Raw genomic sequence first — 22,683 nt, forward strand, 5'->3', positions numbered from 1 at the left:
AATAAATATCAACGTTATCTCATCTGTGTGTTGACCCTCTAGCCATTTAAATTACTGCGCCAATAAAAATAGATCTGTTTTGTTCTTAAAATTAAGAGCAAAAATATTAGAAGATATATCCCTGTATGCAATAATAATGTAATTATCAAACCTCTGGTTTGATACTTGGTCAGCTCCCACAGTGTACATTTATAATTCTCCTAAATATAGAAAGACGTATGTGTGCAGTGATGCAAGTGATTGGGCTCTGGAATCATTTACCTGACCACAATACAGTGGGAAAATATACTCTTCCTGGTAAACCAAATGTATATCTAAAGTCATAAGTTTAATAGATCCGATTCTGAAATAAGATGTATAGATTATATGTTATGGTTTTGATAAGAATTGTGTTTGTTCGTACCTCGATCACATGAAAGAAGCCTGTATTATAATACCGGAAGTAAACTGTTACTTTCGGTTTGCATTCAAATCATATTATGAATTCTTGATTTTTTTCCCCAATCGTCAATCAGTAACACTTATCATCTCTGTAGCTTAAGATTCTTTTTGTTTATGGTTGTAGCATTTCAATGTAGACAGAAGTTTCTAGAGATGAAAGCAATACTCGTTGAATAAGAGATACAGAATTAAAAATTACTTGCCTTTATGTGTTATTTTTGTGTTATTCTTTTTTCTCTGTGTTGTTATACAAGTTATAAAGAAGCCTCATGCCACCTCTTTGAAATATTTATCTTAAGAAGATGAAGACATATTAAAAAGAGCATTAAAAATAGTCATCTTTGGAGCTCATGGGTTTGACCAAAGGAGAACATATAGGAAAGTAAATGTTCATTACAGCAGCATGACTCATTGAAAAAAAAACGACATTAGGCAAATGAATCACAAGATGATATTTTCTTTGCAATAAAAAGTCTTGAATTTAAAAGAAATAAGACTATCTTAACCATATATATATATATATATATATATATATATATATATATATATATATATATATATATATATATATATATTATACCTTAGTTTATATATCTGCTAGATACACTGACTAAATACTTGTGGTGTTTTAAGCAAATATTAACATACAATCCTTTAATGAAATCGGTTTACTATAATTCGCTTTATATCCTTATGTACTCTGTTCAAACATTTCTCTGTCATCAAATATACTTGCTTTAAAATGAAACCTTTCTTATTATGTGTTGCTCTTCATCAAACCCTTCATCCATCTATCTACGTATCTTTTAAGGTTTCTTTATATTGTTTTCCCTCTCTAAAGATACAAGTTTCATTCAAACTATGATGATATTTATAATATTTAGTGTGAGAAATTAAACACATTTCTTATCAGAAAGATTGTTTTGGAACAGCCTGAAACACATCTGATCATAGCAATTAGAGGTAGGCATATAAAACATGATTACTTTGTCTGAATTCATATGTAAATGATACAATTAGATCCTCAAACCATGACTGCAATTTTATGCTATATTTTCTTTTCAAAGTTTTGAAATTTTGACTTACACAATATGGACAAAGATATGATTACATTGCATTTAAACAAATGAATCTAAAAAAGTTATTTTATGTATCTTGCTAGCCCAGGGTCTAATTCCCTTGGATGACAATCATGTACCCAAATGCCAATATCAGTTTTAATTTTTATTCATGTTTAGTTGTATCGACAGGACATCAATAATCCTCACATAATGTCCAAGAGGCTTTGTCTCTGGGTTTAGGGACCAACTCTAGTATAAATGATAAATCCAATTATAAAATGATTACTTCTTGATTACTATTGCTGTATGCACCGTAGAAGTACAGAAAACATACTCAAGTGAGCTGAAAATTCAAGGAATGTCTGCAATATTTATACTAGGATTATCATTTGGATAAACCTTGATCAAATTCTCATAAACTGTTTAGAGTGTTTGAATGGCATACTATGTACGTACAAAATTACACGTTTATTGCCCCACAAGCCCCGATACTAATTTGAAACCAGTAACTATTTGGATATAATATTCATGATAGTAATACTATATAACCTGGCACATATATATATATATATATATATATATATATATATATATATATATATATATATATATATATATATATATATATATATACAGAGAGAGAGAGAGAGAGAGAGAGAGAGGCGTGATCATACATATAATGTACTTTTGACACTCTAAATCAAGTTTCACGTAAGTACAACTTTTCAGTAAAATGAAACAATATGCATTCTGTAGATCAATGCTTATTTTATGTGAAACAAACATAGTAAAGCAAGATAAATACAGTTACATTTTCGTTGAGGTGTATTCATGTTAAAAATAAGGCTGTAGAATATAGATTATCTGGTCCCTAAGTTCAGCTTTGTTAATTTGACTTGTGTACTGTTTATGACTAAATATATTCAAGTAACATAATTCATATGCTCAGTGTAATACTATCGCTTGATTTTGCTAGTTTTGTTTACATTTCGTAGTAATTTGGCAGCGACCAAGTTTAATCTTCTCTGGGGATTTGATATATTTGATATTATGAGAAAGGGACACAATGAAAAGAGAAAAAGTAAAAGGCAAATCGAATATAAAAAACAAACAAATCTGTTCTTCAGACAACTCTTAGCATATAAAATCTTTGCATATACCTTTTCCAGCTGTATAACCTTACGTTTGGAAACACAGTTTCCTTTCATCATGAGTTGGTAGGTGATTTTAATGGTACATACACCCTAATACTAAAACTTATTAAAGTCATCTTCCAAAACGTCTACTGCGTTTAAGTTTGGCGCGTGTTTAGATAATGAACTTGAAAAATGTTTCACAACATTTGAATTTTTATTAAATAAAGTAATACATATTTGAGATTCCAACTACACTAGGATATAGTACCTATCTGATGAGAGGCGGAACCACTGATAATCACTTTTTTTTAATTTTTGAAGTGTTTGATTTTATGTGAACATTTCTACAGGGACGTCATCATGTATTATTGAAAAGTGGAAGCAGATGTTTTTATCACGCATTGGCTTACCACAAAATTAACTTATAATTTATATATTTATGTTCATTTCTATATATGTGTATGTGTTTTCCTTATGTGAAACATGAAAATACTCTATCATAGATTTAAAAGTAATGATACATTCATGTATATGCGAATAGTTGGCAGTTCAAAAATTAGTTCAGTTTTGGATCCAACCAGTACTAATAGTAGCATATTATCTTTTCAGTTATATTAGTAGCTGTAGTAGAAGTAGTCGCGGTAGTAATATCAATAATATTGTTTCTCACTCTACGCCATACCTTATACGTCTATCTCAAAGATTATACAAATATGTGAACTTGTTCTTTATATACACCATTCTATGGAAATGTTACTTCCACATAATTTGGAACGGATCTAGACCATACCTTTCTAGATATTGTATCGTAGACGGTGGAAGTCAACCATAATTTCTAACTGTCAACTTGCTAGTAAGGTGCACACTTCAGTTCAGTTAATCTTACTGCATTCATGTATATTCATTTACTTTATTTGGAGTAACATTATGAAGTAAGTATGTATAACTTGTATGTGAATGAAAAGGCGATTAAATGAATTTTCCAAACATTTTGAAAGGCTTAGTAATAATGATGTGTGTTACATATTTAAATTAGTAAATATAAATTATCCAATCGTTATTACCATGCTTACCCATTTTGCCTACCCTTGCTATGAACTATTAATAAATGGTACGTGCCGTGTCAACGAGTTTACGTACCTACATGGTCACAGATTTATTCGAATTTCTACAAATAGTACATTGTATATAAATTGTATATAATAAAGCTTATTATAACCATTAATGTGTTGCTTTCTCAACTAACATGTATCAAAACTAAAACATCACTTGATTCGTGTTTCTTTGTAACATTATTGAATGGAGAACGGCATCCATACGTCAAAATGAGTTTAGGCATTTTGTTCCTATTTTCGACTTAACTACATTTATCAGGTCCGATGTATATATTCTGATTATTAATCCAGGTATCATAATGAATCCAGATGGTATGTTAATCTCGAGTGCAGGCATTTTGTTTCTTCAATCGAGATGTATCTTATCTTAATCCTACCCAGTTTTTATTAGATGAATGTTATAATTTCAAAATCATGCAAACTTGGAAACCTGACCTTTTCTCCGACTTTTTCATTGTTTGCCAACTTAACAAATATGTCGGACACATATATATCCAAATCTGTGACAATATCGTATAGACAGTATACTGATGCGTAAATGTATGTTGGACGAGTACTGTCAGCGGAAAAAGGAAAAGCCTTGGGGAAAAGGAAGCAGTGCGCACCAATATTTAATAGATGCATATGTATAAAACTAAGTAACGTTTACATCTTAAATCTTAAAAACCAAAACCATTAATATGTATTTTCAACAAAATAGACCACCATTTTACATGGAACAATGGAAGTGATTTGCAGTACTTTTATATGAAAATTGTGAAGTTAAACATTTGATTTTCCACGATTATTCCACATTTGTAATTGAATGCATTGGAGTTCAACGAATTGTTGCGCTTTACCAGATTAAAAGGTTTCAATTTTATATAACTACACATTTGATAAGGAGGCCTTGTGTTATTTTCATATGTTTGTAAAAACGTGTTGAGTAGACATTACATTGTGCTTGCTACGTGTTCTAAAATGATTACAACCGCTATCTGTTAAACAAATTTCTAGAAAATAGTAATGACATTTCTTCGACATTCTCATTTACATAACTATTCCATACACAACATTTAAAATCAATTAACAAACTAGTCCTTTTGTTTTTATCTGAAGGTCAAACACACAATCACAATATTATCAAAGGCTACAGACTTAAGTAGCTATTTGCAATTTAAGAAAATGAAACAAAGAACCAGAAATTGGATGTACTTCATATATATTTGATGGAAGAGTTTAAGTATATATATAGAACAGATCAATTTGTACTTTTTTCGTGATAGTTTGCGATATTATGATAATCGCTTTTATCTTTTTCAGCCGCTCACTAAGTCAACCCACGGGACCTTATATCGTCTACGTTCGTCGAAACAGTCACAAGGAGCGAGAAGTACTTCCAAACATGTCGGTAGGTTGAAGAGAGAGAGAGAGAGAGAGAGAGAGGCAGGGGAAGGGATTATTTAAGTATTTGATATTTGTATTTGTAAGAAACAATAAGACAGCTCGTAGACAACGATTGTTAAAAGTTAATGAAAAGAAAATTAAGGACCTAATAGTTTTGGAAATTAACTTGTGATGTAGATGTGGATTACAAATTATTGGTAGAAAAATTTATTGTAATACTAATGATGTCATTGTTTTTACGGCGAGATATTAACAACGTATCTCAATATCTATATATAACATACATGTACACAAAATTAAATTTCTGGTGTTTGAATTGTCATGAAAGTGCATCAATGTATCGATGCAAAGTAAAATTTGATTTATTGAAATTAAAATCATTGGAAATGTATTAACTCATTATGATATGAAGATGTGTTATTGTATTGTATGTGCCAATAATCATGTTTTAATTTTATAAAGAATTACCTTGAGTTATTAAGCTAGAGTACGTATGAAATATAGTTCCTTTTCTTCAATCGAAGATTCACTATTAGTCATTACTTATATAAGGGAAAGACTTTGAAGTTTCCTTCTGATCAGTTAAGTAAATATTTATTGACTTTGAATAACGTGAATTCTTTTTCTTTTTTTGCTGTCTACGTACTGTCATTCTCTTCCTTAGTTCATTTTTTGTCGGACCTATATACATGACTTCACACTTCACATCACACATGTTAAAGTATAAATCTCATTTCTTGCATTGCAATTTATGTCATGTTAAACTTTAAATAGCTTACCATTTTTACTTATATTGAGTTTTCATCTCTTATATCTGAACAATGTTTGCATCTACTCGTACCACATCTGGTTACTAGGGCCTCTCTTTCAAGTAAGTCAGATTTAGATCTAGTTAGAATTTGTTTCAAATTTTTGGGTTGTCTCTAAATAATTAATAATTTTTCCTTTTCTCCAAGACATTTTTCATTTTTTCACTAAGTCTGATGAATTGTTCACATATTTGTGCCATCATTATGGTATTTATATTGCGTAGTTTATAGGTTGCAATGAAAAGAATTTCATTTGATGATGGATTTCTATTAACACGATTATTTCCCTTGAATGCTTTTGTTCTTTACTGTTTGAGTAGTCCTTGGTTGATAGTATCCTCTGAGTAATTTTCCTTCCGAGTAATAACTCAATCTAATTCTTTATACAACTTAAAACATGATTATCGGTACATTGTATCAATACACTAACACATTTTCATATCATAATGACTTGATAACTTTTCAATCATTTTAATTTGAATGAATCAAATTTTAAATTGCATCAATGCATTGATGTACCTTCGTGACATTTCAAACAATAGAAACTTAATTTTGTATACAAGTACGATATATATAAATATAAATATATATATATATATATATATATATATATATATATATATATATATATATATATATATATATAAGAATGAGGTCAAATTGTTTATGTACAACCTATTCTAAAGAAATGATGTATTCACCTGCAAAGCATCCATAAATATGATGCGAAAGCTCTCGAAGGAATAAAGCATGGATATATTTCTGATCTTCTGTTACATTAGCTCCTTTTTCTATGCATTATCCGATGCATGGACAGAATCATTTATTCATATATATATATATATATATATATATATATATATATATATATATATATATATACTTACCATGCGAGTATCAAGAATAATATCCCCATTCAATGAATCACTATTACAAAACATTCATGGTATATTCACACTCATAAATTTGAATATTCCATCAAATTTCTTTTTAAGGTAATGCCTCGACAATCTTAATGTTTCCTTCCAATTGTAGACAGGTTCTCATTCAATCGAATATTTAATTAATACAAAAATATAAAACACTCACAGCTCTTTGTGTTGTTACTTTATATTTAGTTGCATTCAGTGATTCGAAATCATTGTTTTCTCATCCTTATCCATATATTGGTAAACGACTATGTGCAATAGGAATAGTGCTTAACCGTATGGAAGACAAAATTGTTATTTTAAAGCAATGATGATCATTTGTAAATTAATATTCCTCTATATGTCAACTTTTACAAACGTTTCAGTATCATTTCCAATTGTATAAAGAATATATGAATTTTCATCGCATCTACATTTTGGACATATCCAAGTTGTAACACGTCTGTGGAGTTTACTGCATCCCACCTTAATCACTGAACAATTTATATCCACTTTCTAATCAGTTCACTAATCCTGGTGAATTTGCACGTACGTTTCATCTTCACAATACTGAAAACAATGGAGAAAACAAATATTATTATTGGAAACCAATAAACATGTAATTTAAAAATGAAAATAAAGTAATACATTTATATTCTATTATATATGAATTATACCAAAGCTATACACAACAGAGAAAACATATAAACATAAAGAAATTCTGCAGTTTGGACCGTGTCGGGCTTCTACACACAAAATCTGTCCGGTTTATCTTCCCCTTTGTAAAACTTTGTAAAACTTATTTCTATCAAGCATAAAACAACGTTCTGCTATTTACTTACTGCAGGAGCAAACCATTCGAGCAAGATCAAACTTTTATCTTAAAAAGCAGCATTGGTAAATAAACATGCTGGGTCCGTGGAGCCGGTCGGGTTACCATCCATCCCTTATATCTAACAGGCCTATAAATCAATGATTAATTTCCACTTACTAATCATCATGGACATAGGAAAATAAAGATAAAAGTATTAATAATCACAGTTGTCTACATGGATTTAATTTGCTACAAAATTTCATCGAAACCCTTTCTAGTTTCCTTTCTTTCCACTCTCATTCAAAAGGAACTAAATGGCAGATAAATGGAGTGAGAGAGTAAAAGAATTTGGGCAGGATTAAAACCTTTTAATTGCACTTTTACCAGGTATCCTACAGGAATATGATTCATCCTGACTGTATTTGGACACTTTCCTCTGGATTTATCTAAAGTGTTTATATAATCAATAATACAAATTCGCAATAGCCTGTCGATACAATAAGGTAAATTTCTTGTGTGCTAGACACGTTTTAGTCGCGTTGTGAGTCTAGTATAATGTTCTAGAACTTAATTATTATCAATTAAGTATGAAAACGTCCTAAGCCAAAGGCCACCCCGAGAGAAAGAGAGAGATAGAGAGATCGAATAGCTAAAACTATATAGCTGGTAGTAATGTTAAAAAATCACAATAATGAATTAGAGCAACTGTAAATATATTCAAATATTTTAATTACCTCTTTTGGTTCATTATTTCGCTTAGTTTCTTTTTCCATGCGTATGTAATTGAATGACTAAGCGGTCGGTGTTAATGAAGCCAACCATGTGTGCGTAAAGCTCTATTTTATGCAATAAAACATTCTTTCATGTTTCACTCATAAGTCTGTCTTATACTGATTTAATTATTTTGAATAAAAATGCAAAGTCAAGAAATTAAAACAGTCAGCTTTATCAATATGCAAAGGATCATTGTGAATAGCCACGCAAAGCACAGAAATACATTTTGTTGAGGACACACTAGGCAGGCGTGTGAGTTCATTCCCATGGTTAATACACAGTTGTTGCCTCTAGCCAGTCTTATCTCCGTTCAAAGGGCAAATATGTGCTTTTGTATGAGATAAAAATAAAATATATATATAGTATGTACACTGTGTCAATGTCTCGTAGTAGATCATGTGTTGTGATGTAATGTGATGTGATTTGGATTTTTAACGTAGCTTTAACAATGTTTCAGTCATATTGCTACCATGTCTGCAATGTGGCAGTTTATAGTGATGTCTAGCACTGGGGCATCATGCAGCATGATGTCCCACCCAGTCACATTATCCTGACACGAGGCCGACCAGTCCTAACACTAACCTCTTAATGCTGAGCGCCCAGCGAGGCCAGCTGTTAGTATCATTTTTGTAAGTCTTTGGTATGATTCGGCCGGAGATTGAACCCACGACCACCTGCATATGAGGCGGACGCTCTAACCACTAGGCCATCGGAGCGGACGTAGTATATCATTGATACATACCTGAATATATATATATATATATATATATATATATATATATATATATATATATATATATATATATATATATATATATATATATATATATAATAATAACCGACGGCGAAACATGTTCAAGACAATGTTCCAAAAAATGCACTCATACAACGAGTGACACGTGTGGAGCAATGAGTATTTGGAAGCAAGTACAATGCAGGAAAAATGTAAATTTATGATGCAGTGTAGAAAAGACCAGGTAAACAATTAATTCACAGTATCTCTAACAAGTGTGTAAATAATAAGTGCGATGCATCTGAACTATTATGAGACTTTGTCATCTACGACATTGATATGATCTCAATTTTATGATGCATTTTTTTTCAATTATGGTCATTACGTCCGATGCAGAATTTATACTAAGAGAAAAAAATATATCAATGTCTTTACCTTGCAATTTAATGTCGTGAAGATACGGTATAATAATAATGATAATAATAATATCGCAACAGTATTGTGACCCTGAACAAACTGATGTTAAGAAAGTGAGGCAAGTTGGTAGAGCAAAACATATTTCGACTAGGGTTTTCGTTTGTGCCAAATTAGACACCTGTTCGAGTTTGTATTAGCCAACATTTTCTTCCTGACTATGTGCATCATACATTATCATAAATTTGTGGCATAATACAAAGATAAATGCTAAAGACGGAAATCCGGTTGTTTTGCACAAACCTTATTTGTAATAGCATCTGATCAATTTACCAAATTCAGTTATGTTCATTGGAAATGAATCTGCGTTTGGTCACACTGTTCGCTTTTCTACAGACTGTGCACATGCTCAACATATTATTTGTTTTGGCACAAGATTACACGGTAAACTCGTACTTTGTTTCATGAAATCGTTCTCATGCAAATTATGAATTTCGTTTTTGAAAATTTCCTGTTTGAATGTTTTTATCCTGTACGGATGTTATTTCACAGGTATAGAATCTGCAATTTGTTTGTTTTTAAATATCTGGAAATAAGTACTCATATTCAAGTAATAACTGTTTAGTTCACCCTTTAATTGTGTTGCAAATGTATATGTTCAATATCTTTGATTAGTTCAAAGTTGTTATAGTGTGATTTCATTCCATCTCTTAATTCCTGTGTGTGTGAAAGGTACAAATAAATTAGCTGAATAATTAACAATACTATCTCTATCACTAAAGAATTTTAACATCTTTATATAACACAGATGTTTTCTTATATATGTAGATGTGACAGTTGCAGGTCCTGCTATCTCAATATTTCTGAATTCCGAAGATTAGTTGCACCAATTTCACTACAGTCCAAATTCATTTCATCAGTCAAATCCACACAGTGTGTGACAGGTACATCTAGATTTATTAATGATTTGGAAGCCTATTTCCATCAACATATTCCTTCAACATATTACCGTCTCAAAATTATTAATGACATAACATCGCTTACATTTTTTCTAACATTATAAGGACCATAATACATAGCCTGAAGACCGTTTTGAGGCATGGCAAGGAGAGCCAGGACTCTATACGGATGGCTGAAATATCGTAACTTCATTTCATTGAATACTGAGTAGCTCTTGCTGCTTCAAAAGTTTTTGACAACTTATATTGAAAATTAGATACATAGTTAAGAAGTTTGATTTCTTAATTTTACGTTGAACAAAGTTTCTCTTTTAATACCTTTGATGGTCCACAGTCAGCGTGTCCAAAACTAGTTTAAAAGGACTAATGCCTAATGATTCTTGACCTGATTGCCTAACAGCAAATAAAAGCAAACAAACCCTTTCGTCCCAATCTTATGAAGGCAATATGATTAAATCATATTCGTCAAAGTGTGATGGAATCTTTCAAAAGCACCTTGACTTTCAAGGCAATATTCAGAAGGTGTAAATTGTTGGATACCTAATTGATGCGTAGATTGCTGTAAAATCCCAGACATACAATTTGACCCTTGATCAGAATGCATATATTTCGGAATAGACCAAAATGTATAAAAACTTATTCAAAGCTTTCATCATGGTTGTCGTTTTAATATTCAAAAAAAGAATTGCCTCTGTAAACTCTTACGGATGCGCACATTATGGTCAACAGGTTGCCTGACTTGATCTTAGGAAAGGAATCCATACTTTGTACTAATATTCTTTAAATCATTCGTCAGTTGCAGGAATAGATTACAGAAGAGCCTTGGGTACCTTGTGATCCTGTTTTCCTACTATTGACAAGCGTGACAAGATCTACAGTGTTTATAAAGATCAGTTTTAATTTTCGGACCAAGACATTATAATTGGTCTTAATGACCCCTAAATGACCAGCCAAATGTCGCTTCTTGGGCTGGACTAATAATCTACTGAGCAAGATTGTAAAGGCTCACTATACACTCTTCACCAACGGGTATATCATATGGCCTCCTTTTCATTATAAGGACCCGATTGTTCACAAACAAACTACTTGCACGTATGGGCTTCAGGTTCGCTAATATAACAAGAGATCTCATAATCATGCTTCTGTTCCACAACAAGTGACTGTGTTTCGTCCCCCCGATTATAATAGAGAGGATCAGCAGTAAAGAATATATCACTGTGATTGATAAATAATAGGAGCAAATATGACCTCATCATAATCTTGACCAATAATTGTTTCAGCGGGAGGAATAATTTTATAATCAACGACATTCTCAAAGGCTATTGTTGCAATAGTAACTACACAAGCAGCGTATACGGCAGTTATTTAATTTTCAATAGCATTGACTTTGTGATACCAATTAGTCTTTTCGTTTATAAGCAGATTAACGAAAAACTTATCTTCATCTAGGTCAATGCCTAGTAGTACATGCAAATCATCAATGCGTGAGTAATTTGCCTCTTCGACAATCGTGTTTCCTGAGACTAGGTTTCATAAAAATGAGTTCACAATGGATAGCAACATTAGCAAAGCCGCAGTCTACCCTGAAATTAGAACACTTTCACTAGAAGAAGACTAGTCAGACAAACGGCGCATTACCTGATAGAAACTACTGAGTATCTCCTCTGTCCCTTATCAAATATAATATGGATTGGCTTGTCCATATCATCCATAAGTGATATATAACCTTTGTACATGAATGGTCCATAATTCTCAATAATAAAATCAGAATCATGCTTGTTTGACCCAACAAATATATTGCTTTGAATACATGAAAATGACCATAACCTTTTAGAAATAATAGCATTTTCAACGGTTCTATCTTGGCTATGCTGCTTTTTTATATGTAGCAATCGGAAATAATGTGTCCTTTTGGCGTACAATAGGTTCACGTAGTTTTCGATATAAGATCAGTGTTATCAGAAGATTCTTTCCAAAACGTTGTGCCAGATTGAGATTTAGAATTTCTTGTGTGAGACAGTGTTTTCCTTTTACAAACACCAATGCTTAGTGGAAGACATTATGATAAAATAAACTTCGTGAACCTAGGAATAATTGTTAGCAGTTAGAGAATCAGTTTCTAAAGTTTCGACTATTGCTCATCACAGCAGGTTGTGACGTCACTATAGATGTAATTCCTGAAGAGTTGTCCGAAGTTATTGTAGTCTTGCCAAATCTTTCCGCTAAGCATGACCTCTCAAATAAATATTATATTTCTCTTGTAAATTCCACATGGGTCTAACCAGATTATGTTATACAGTTCATACACCGTTGTCAATATGCTTCAGAAACCTAATTCTAATGAATAATTTAAATAATATTTCTCCTCAAATTCTATTTAAAAACAACTAAAAGTAGTGTCACAAAGACTGATGTTTAAATGGAAATGAATAAGTATTTAGTTTGTCTTCTTCATACAGACTGTAAAATGTGTATTGACATAACAAAATGCCCAGGATCTAGGTGATTGCAAAAGGAAATTTATATCCAATTCATGAACAAGATCGGGTGTGTTTAATTAGATGTTTAGAAAAGAACTTAAATAAAATTATTTAACTACTGAAATACCAATATTTTCAACTAAAATTCAAGTAAATATATCTTAAAAACTGACATTAGTCCGATATGCCTAAACTGCTACCGCAACTATGGACAATGGTAAAGCAAACAATAGAAATGAAATACACTTAATATATTAATTATATTAATTTTCTTTTAGAACTGCAGTACTTGTGAGAACCATATTAACACAAGAGTGGAATTCATTCTTCGTAATGTGACAGAAGACACAAACAACCAAACATTTGATCTACGAATGCTTCGACGGATTAGGAAAGACACCATTTTCCTTAGACGTCGAGTTCCGCATCATATTTTAACACCAATTACCTTTTCAAATCATGGCGTACGTAGTCTTTTCAGTTTTAATTGTCTTTTATATGCTTTATGTATCTTGCCTTAAAGCAATTCAGTTTTCTTGTTGTTGTTTTGGGGGTTTATCAACTTTATTTCAGCACATGATATGTTATACATGGCGGCCTATATAGCTAGTGGAAGAAGAACCCTGGAAAACCGCCGGAAAGAACCACCGACAAACGGGAAGATACTGACAAGGTTTATTACGTAATCACATTATCCAAGCCAGATAGATCAGTTTTAATTTAATAAATTGTAGTAACTAATGAAAAGGTAGCATCTCTTTGGGAGAAAATATAACGATCCTGTTTGAAAGAATGATTGTTGTGTAAGCAAATAATATATTAAATGGATATGTTTATGTTCCACACAACAAATGTCTAAAGCTAAAATTGAAATAATTTTCTGCGTGAAACAATAAACGCGTTTTAAAGCATAAACAGAAATAATGACTATATTCGTTACCGATCTTCACAGGTGGAGGACCTCTTGGAAAGATATCGTGGACTTCAGACGTCAGTTGTGAATTTTTTACGTTTGTATGGCTGGCCAGAGGAATGCATCCACCAAGCTTTATATCTTGATATGCAAGAAATCCGAAGAAGACCAATTGAGCCTGACACAATCTCACTTAAAGAGAGTAGACTCATGTTTTTACTACCCGTCATCCCTGAACTTCCAAACTGATGAATCTGAACTTTTTGACTTAATTGAATTGAAGATTAAACAAGGTGCTACATCTCTTGACACCCATCTTGCTTATTTTTATGTCCAAAGTATGATGCTAGTACAAATTAATGTAAAATGTAATTGACTGAATACATGTGTGTGCGTCCCTGTATGTATGTATGTATGTATGTATGTATGTATGTACGTATGTATGTATGTATGTATGTATGCATGTATGTATGTATGCATGTATGTATGTACATGTGAATGCTTTTATGTTTGTTTATATACGCGCTGTCATGTAATCTAATTTATTGTAAGTATTATATTAATACAGACTCTGAATAAATGTTAACTGACACGAATAGTCAACATAGAAAAATAAAATGTTGCTTGCTACACAATCCGTCTCTTTCCCTCCCTTCCCTTATCATGTGTGGCACCAATGACTTAACAATAAGGACGGCAAATCTACATGTCTTTAATGAAATTCAAGTCCATTTAGCTAGCGGGGTAGACGGTTGCTATGTCAAGTCACAATCAAACTGATATGCTACGTTCATCAAATGAGCAATTAGATGCAAGCAATAATATACCTAGACTGTTTCAATTTTGTTGGGATTTTTTTAGCAATTTGTACATCCAAATATTTGACAATAGTTGATATTAAAGTTCAAAATATAATGTCTATATTCATTCACACTGTCAGCAATAAATATAAGAAATTTTATCAAATGACATTGATAATAAATACAAATGATTTTTTTCACTGCAACCTTAACGATATTTAAATAGTGTAAGGGAGACAACAAATAATAAAAAGTTGGTTATTCAAGGAGGTAGTTTTCCATGCCTGAGAGTTTCATTTCCAGCCTTAAGATCTATAAATAGACAGTGTTTGCCTTACTATTGATAAAGCTAGGAATGTAATGGGAACTGTTTACTCTTTGTCCGCAATGTAAATATATACATGCTGTGGGAAGCATACATTTGATAAATCTATCAAACGAAAAGCAAAGTAAAACGGTTATTTGTCAAGATTGCCTTCCTATCAATATTTAGAAAGTTGACATGAAAAAGAAACTTACCTTAAACACTGGTTTACCATTTGTTTCGGACAAAGGACATGACCCTAATCAACATAGATCATCGTGTTAGTTTTCCTTAATCGATTTTTTCTTACTTCAAACTCGTTCGGTAAAAAGCACAAAAGATATTTAAAAAAGCGAAAATGTACTAGGGTTTTCAGAACTAAACTGTTCTTACATCTCACAAGGATTATTGGATGACATCATTCCTCTGTTATGATAAAGAGCATATTTATCGGATCATTTTGCTCACGGTGTTTAGGTGCGGTTTATTTATTTCTTTATAATAAACCCCATCATACCTATCTTCTTAAAGTCGTTGTAACCTTCGAAAGTTAGCGGTATGGACACCACATGTGGCACAGAAATATTGCCTTACGTTTTGAGCTCACAAGGGCGAATGACGCTATTCGGTAACAGCTGAGGATAACATACAGGAAGACAGACACAGAGAAGTAAAGTATGCCTCACAGACAATAACAATGCAGAATAATTCTAACAACTTAAAACAACGAAATTAGTTTCTAGGAAATTCAAACATGTCACATAAAGTGCAAGAACTTTACATTTAGTAAAGGGGATATTGTATTTAAAGATCAGTTGTTAAACTAAATGAATTGGAGGATGCATTTTGCTAAACAACGCAAACTGCTAGATATTATCTTGCCACGAAATTTGTACTCATCACCGATGACATCAGCACAAAGCGGAGAACAAAATATCTCACTATTTTCATTAGCAGAGTTGATATACTACTACTACTACTACTACTACTACTACTACTACTAATAATAATAATAATAATAATAATAAGAATAATAATATTAATGAATCATTAAAGGCAGAATGAATTGATTTGTCAATGATGGTCACAAAAAGAATTAAAATTAATACTGGCTGGATGTAGTCATTAATATCTTTTTAAAGTCACATTTCCTGACGAACAGTATCAAATTATATATATATATATATATATATATATATATATATATATATATATATATATATATATATATATATATATATATATATATATATATATTCTTTTTCTCGGAGAAATTATTTTTCTGCCTGTTTAAAATGTGCATGGAAAAGAACTCAAATTGATCAATTCTTATTATCTCACTGCTTTTACTCACCATGTCATGTATAGTGTTAGCACACCTAGAAATGTACCGTGTTTATCTAAGGCTGATTAGAATTCCAATACAGCCTATCGACTACCTGTTCAGTTTTATAGGGACCCGTATCTTCGATCACGCGACCCATTTATTGATCTTATATATATATATATATATATATATATATATATACCTTAGTGACAATTTTTTTTTTTGAAACGACTGCAAAAGGATCAGCTCCATTTGCATTAATACTTTTAATTATTTGCGTTATAAACTCATGTATATCGTGATATAAACCACTAGAGCGTCGGCCCATTTTGGCCTCCGTTATATAAATATTGACCCGACCACATCACATATGGTACCCATCAGGCGACAGACGGAATTGAGTTGATCATTTAAGCTGACGTAGCCCTTATATGTTCAAAGCAGCGATGAAGAATTTTGGTGATTTACGGACGGTTTCAGAGTAATACTTTACGTAAAATCGAGATTCCCTTAATCATCAATCACATCACCTGTGGTCCATCACACAGACAAAAGTCTTAGCACCATACCACCACGCAATTACGACGGCATACACTCATAAACACCAAGGAAACTTGTTTGATCCCATGTTATACTGACGACTTATAAATTATTTGTCTCAAATCTACTTTCCTTATGGACTGCCTGGTCGAGTTACTTGACATGTGGTAAATCGGGCAAAGTTAAATTTTCTTTTTGATGTTTCATCTTTCATATCTTCCTTTTCATAATGACAGGCCGGTGACAGTCATTACCGAGACCTGTAACACCAAGCAGATATTGTGTCATAATGGGTAAATGTCAAGCAAGTAGGTTTTTTTCAAAGCAAATGAAATCTAATGTCTTTAATAATAAGATAAGAGGTTGATGAGAACGAAGACAAGGGCGATGACTGATTCAGTTCATTTTTTGCCAGGTTCCAAACCACCAGTGAAGCACTACAACTTCGTTTGGAGAATCGTTTGTTCTGGCGTATGTATTGCAATCCTATGATTGACTGTTGGCTTTGCAAGAGGTGGTACCATGTCAATGTACCTGAGTGTTTGTTAAAGTGTAACACAGAGAGAGAGAGAGAGAGAGAGAGAGAGAGAGAGAGAGAGAGACACAGAGAGAGAGAGAGTTTAGGGGATTTTTAAAAAAATTTAGAGTTGATTGGGTAGAATTTATTTATTAGAGATATGAATGGCTATGGAAAGTCCCAAAAAGTCTTGGCACATCTGTAATTAGTTGTAACTGTCTTCATTGTTGTACTTTCTACAGTGTCTGATGCTGATAATGCTAATGCTTCAATGTGTTGAGCATCAAAGCAGGTTTATATCACATGGACTTTACTAAAAATATTTTGAATAACGCTCCAATCTCTGTATCTCCTTCTGGAATTTGATGTATGTAGCAATGTATGTTAGGAATCACCACACCCACTCATTGTGTAATCTCATCTCTTTTTTGTAAGGGTGAGTACTGGATGAAAACAAATATCTGTTTGTTGTTTGCAAGGGTTATTGCCAATTATATTATCCATTACATAACTTACGTATCCTTTCACGTGAATTTGCATTTAAGTGTAAAGGTGACTGATCGAAAAAAGCGTGTATTTAATTGTCGATACGTGTGACAGTACTACTCAACTCTATAATATATATACCCTCTTTAACATGCTTTAGTGTGTGTTTGGTTTTGGATAGTAATAGTATGGCACTAATTGCAAGTATCATTGATAACAACTACATACTCTTTCATATCAGTTGTTATGCATGTGTGCGGGTAACGGAAAGTAAGGATATACGTATGTGTGTTTCTTTGTACATAGCTAGGTGTGAGCGTCCCTCAAATATCGTCATTCCATCATCTGTTGTGTCTGAAATGGTGGGTTTTGTATTGCCATTATGTGTCTTTGTGACTATCACAAATATCCCAATTCGTTCGTTTGTTTTTCGTTTGTATTTTAAGGTGTTGTATATTTAGGGTGAATAACGGACTGTTTTATACTTATGACTTTAGAAATTGCATCAATACATTTTAGCATATGTTAAGAAGTTAGTTCTTTGTGCACCCAAAAGACTCCTTTTATGGTCGGGAAATGTTTCTGGGAAAAGAAATGTAACTCACTCTTGCGAACTCTTGCAAATGTTTGTAATTCTTTTAATGTATAATGATTTCAAATTTAAATAGTTTATTTGAAAGTTTTAATTTTATTTTACTTTCAAATGTTTCACAATTTGTAAAAAGTTACTTTTCTTTTTATTTAAGGTTTATATAGGTAATTTTGAAATAAATCCAATTATGTTTTAGTTGCCATTAAATTCAGTATAGTTTGTTTAATGTTTTAACCTTTTCTAAACGAATTTAACTATGTTAGATCAAAAAGAAAAGAAACTGAGATGATTCCACAATAAAATGAATTAAAAATTTCAAAACATTTCAAATTGCTCTGAAATTAGTATCCCGGATGAGTCCCCAGATTTGTGTTACGACTCTATGGTCACAAACTTAAAGAACAGAAAGGAAGCAACACCAACAAGTTTAATAAAACTGAACAAACCATTTAATTATCAATATTATACATAACAAATATAAGAGGAACATAAAGTATTACAAAGTGAATTCAGAACAATCATTATAAAGGTTTATGAAAGTTTTAAATGAATGAAAAGTTTCCTTTACATTTCAAAACCGGAAATGCACTGGTCCTCCAAGAACCGAGATGTTCTCAAGATGGCGTTGTCCGGAACTCCTTCGAATAATTTATAACGGTTCCAGAATAATATTTTATTCCAAATATTGAGCAGATTCTGTTTCCAATGAACAGTCCGAACAAATGTGTTTTCTGTTTCTTCTCTCTCTCTCTCTCTCTCCTCAAAGTATTCATTTTGTGTCGAACTGAGCCTATGCACCTGACTTATCGCAACCACTGAAAAGTTACTGAATTATTTTCGAAATATCGGATTCTCAATCACTAAGAAATTATGCCATTTGTACCATTTTATGTGTTATTATAAATATCTATGTATAGATCCCATGGAAGTCGCTTTATTAACAGAGCGAGCTCACGTATACAAATTTATAACAAAAGATAATCTGTACACATTACAGGCATGAATTGGAATTACACAAATTAGATAAAATCACGTACCAAGATTTACAAAAAAATATATACGTTAAAACCATTGTATTTAAATGAACTTTCTTTTCTTTAGTTGGAGATATTTCAAGTTACATTTCCTTAATCGACAAACGGATATAAATTAAATACCAGACCTGTGATAGAAAATAAACATTCCTTAACTCTGTTACATAAAATACCCTATTTGAAAATGTCAATGGGTAATGACGTCACTGTTATGGCGATCCTGAGTCTACGTATGATGCTAAATTTGCACAGTGGAGAGGAGTATTAACAAAGCCGTATTCTACTTCATCAATAAGAACACTTTCACTGGAAGAAGACTCACCAGAAAAAGACAAAGTACCTGATAATAAAGCGCTCTGCGAAGCTTCTATGTCTCGTAATATTTTAATAAGGATAAGCTAGGTGGAATACCAGGAAGTAGGACTCTTAGGCAAAATAGGTTCATAAATCGCCAAAATAAAATCAAACATTGACCTCTTGTAAATAACATTTGAACATTGCTCTTTCTTTTTACTGATGTTCATTTTGCAACCTGTTGCAATCAGAAATGATGTGCCCTATCTACTTACAAGAAGTACACGTAGGATAAGTCATCTTAAAATTTTGATTCCAAAACGGTGTGTCAGATTGAGACTTTGAAGTACGGTTTATAAGACTTAGATGATTTTTATTCCAAGAACTGCTGATGGGAAGACGTATTGACAAGGAATAATACAAATTATTATGAGAAGTTTTTTTCGAATGTTTCCACTTTTTGCTCGCCTAGGTCGATCGTTGTCGTCTTCCCACATTTATTTCAGTTGTTATATTTTATAGTAAATCCTTTCTACGTTGGACTGAGTGAATTACCCTTGCCATATCTCGCGGAGGACAAAGAAGAGCATCCATGAAGTATACGTCCCTGAAACCTGTAGACGATCTGTGGGTTTTCTCAATCCCAGAAATCCACGGAATCGGATCCAATCTTCAGTTCTCCACCGTTTCTATAATGTTGCATCCATTTGTCTAGTGATTCGCATAAGTAATGCGACTAAAGAAAATATTGTTCTGAATATCGACGGCTAAGCGATAGATGCGACTGAACTGGTATGAGTGCTAGTCTGTTCTCGGACACGAACGTCTTTCGGTACAATAATCTAAGCGATTTGGCAAAGGACGAAATTTCTTCAAGGAATCTATACCTTTGTCATCCATACATATTTGTTAACGAGTACAGAATACTTATTGTTGCGCAATTCGCATTCCATCCGGGTCATTATGGTAAAGTTCAAGCAAATGCACGAGAACAGCAAGTTAATTGGCTTCGGTATTGACAAAGCTGGAATAAACCCAGTTATGTCATTCAAGTCCTATTAGGAATTCTACTTAAAAGCGTGGGTAAATAACTCATGGATTCCATAAGCTGCTGTTTCATCTAACTTCGTTTAAGGTGACTGTTGAAAATTCAGTTCCTTGTTCTGAATATGTCCAAATGCATTGCCTGTCATATCTAGAAAACTTGCGAGACTTGATTGTAACGTAGTGATCACAGTCCGGTAAACTTCCATTCGCTCCATGTGACTCTTGTGGGGTCTAAAACCTATCTTTAAATGTCACGAAATTTTCTTTTGTCGTCCTTCTGGAATCACCCTAAAATTCCGAAAGTGATGAAATTAAGCTAAGTGTACGCAGTCGCTGCAATTGAGATAAGTGACACAATAAATATGTATGTGAATTCCAGTATTTTGACATCATTCAAAGTAAAATCATAAGGTCCGAACAATTTGTATTTTGTTTTGATCATCATCTAATAATTCCTTGGGTTCGTTGTCATATCATGACTGTGTCAGTTATGTTCTAACTCAACGACTTGGTCACGAAAACGACATCATTTTGTTTTCTTGAACTAAGGCATAGCGTTTTGCTCTTGATCGGATCAAAATGTCTACATATATAGCGCACTGTCAATAATTCATCAGCACTTTATCTGTTGAGGGAACTGGTGTATGCTTCGTTCCACGAAACTATGTGGAAAAGACGAAACTTCGCTTCAAACGTAGAACATTAAAGCCCTTAATGTTCCTCCGGAATACATCGTTTTGGAATCGTAACAGACACGATTCCGTCTACATAGTCAATATATTGCTCCTGAATTTTAAATCCTTGATCACATGTATCGTCATTGTCACTGTATCCGAGAAAGTTTCGATGATAGTTGCAATAAAATCATAAACAAGGAATTTTTGCTGATTACTGTGCATCTTTTTCTGTTTGGAAACTTCTGTCCTCGAAATACTAGATTCCCACGAACTACGTTTTGAGGGTACAAGTTCAGCGTATAACAAGGAGTCAGTCTTGAAATCTTACATTTCAGAAACTCCACGCACAGCCTCTTTCCAAATAGATGCATTTCTCTAAAACGAGTTCTGCTTCACTCCACTGTGTGGGCTTGCCCTATCGACCAGTACTTTTACTAAATATGTTATTCATTTTTCTTTATCATATTTCTCTGCATACGTTCGAGCCATCAATATGCAATGGTTAAACATGATAGATATTGATGGTTATTAATCAGGGCTATAATTTGGTTGATACTGTGAAACTGATCCACCGATAAACCGTTGCGCCCTCCATCGTTGCCTGTTGGAGGTTAAACGTGGTTCATGCTAAGATAACCTTTCCGTCGGTGGTGTAAAACGCATGGATAGGTTGTTGGACGTATTGAAACTTGCTCTGAACTATGGAATACATTAATTCTGCGGGTGTCCTAAATTTGATCGATTCTACTAGTGAGATTTAGAAAATGTTGGAAGTAAGGAATAGTTTCAAACAATCTTGATCTTTAGCTTGGTAATGTTGCTTCAAATTCCTGGAACATAAACTCTAACAGCTTTGCAGTGAAGACAACGGCTTTCTCTGCTGGGACGTTAAACTTCAACTCTTTACATTTATATGTGTACATGTAAGCCGTCGTACTAAACGTTTTGTAAGTAACGGCATGAGTAGCTCACGTGAAAAAATAATCTTCAGTACCATCGAACGACTTTCGTTTTCAGTTGGTCTTTATTCTCTAGGTTATGTGATGACCCTATTTAGTACTGGATCTGGATCGTTTGTTGGCTCTTCACAATCGCTAGAGTAAACTTATGCCAACACTTCTT

General features: G+C 32.7%; 1 protein-coding gene and 1 long non-coding RNA gene across 6 annotated transcripts in view; one reads left to right on the forward strand and one right to left on the reverse strand.

The window, feature by feature from the left end:
* Nucleotides 1–246: 246 nt before the first annotated feature.
* On the forward strand, nucleotides 247–14,220 carry LOC149770794 (uncharacterized). 2 transcript variants are annotated; one of them, XM_089949109.1, is made up of 4 exons: nucleotides 247–297; nucleotides 5,056–5,143; nucleotides 13,309–13,494; nucleotides 13,983–14,220. In XM_089949109.1, the coding sequence occupies exons 2-4, from the start codon at nucleotides 5,138–5,140 to the stop codon at nucleotides 14,190–14,192; spliced, it is 402 nt and encodes a 133-aa protein (XP_089805235.1). In that variant the 5' UTR covers nucleotides 247–297; nucleotides 5,056–5,137; the 3' UTR covers nucleotides 14,193–14,220. The 2 variants fall into 2 exon arrangements, with proteins under 2 accessions (XP_089805235.1, XP_089805234.1); XM_089949108.1 differs by lacking the exon at nucleotides 247–297 and having other exon boundaries at nucleotides 2,271–5,143.
* The window catches only part of LOC149770795 (uncharacterized), a 126,528-nt gene continuing 110,384 nt past the window's right edge, over nucleotides 6,540–22,683 (reverse strand). For all 4 annotated transcript variants that reach the window (XR_016418465.1, XR_016418462.1, XR_016418463.1 and 1 more), the window contains one exon: nucleotides 6,540–7,426. This is a non-coding gene — a long non-coding RNA (uncharacterized LOC149770795). The remainder of the gene's footprint in view (nucleotides 7,427–22,683) is intronic.

Source organism: Sinohyriopsis cumingii, unplaced genomic scaffold (genome assembly GCF_028554795.1).
Source record: "Sinohyriopsis cumingii isolate HCF-2022 unplaced genomic scaffold, ASM2855479v2 utg002323l, whole genome shotgun sequence".
NCBI classification, from domain to species: Eukaryota; Metazoa; Mollusca; class Bivalvia; order Unionida; family Unionidae; genus Sinohyriopsis; species Sinohyriopsis cumingii.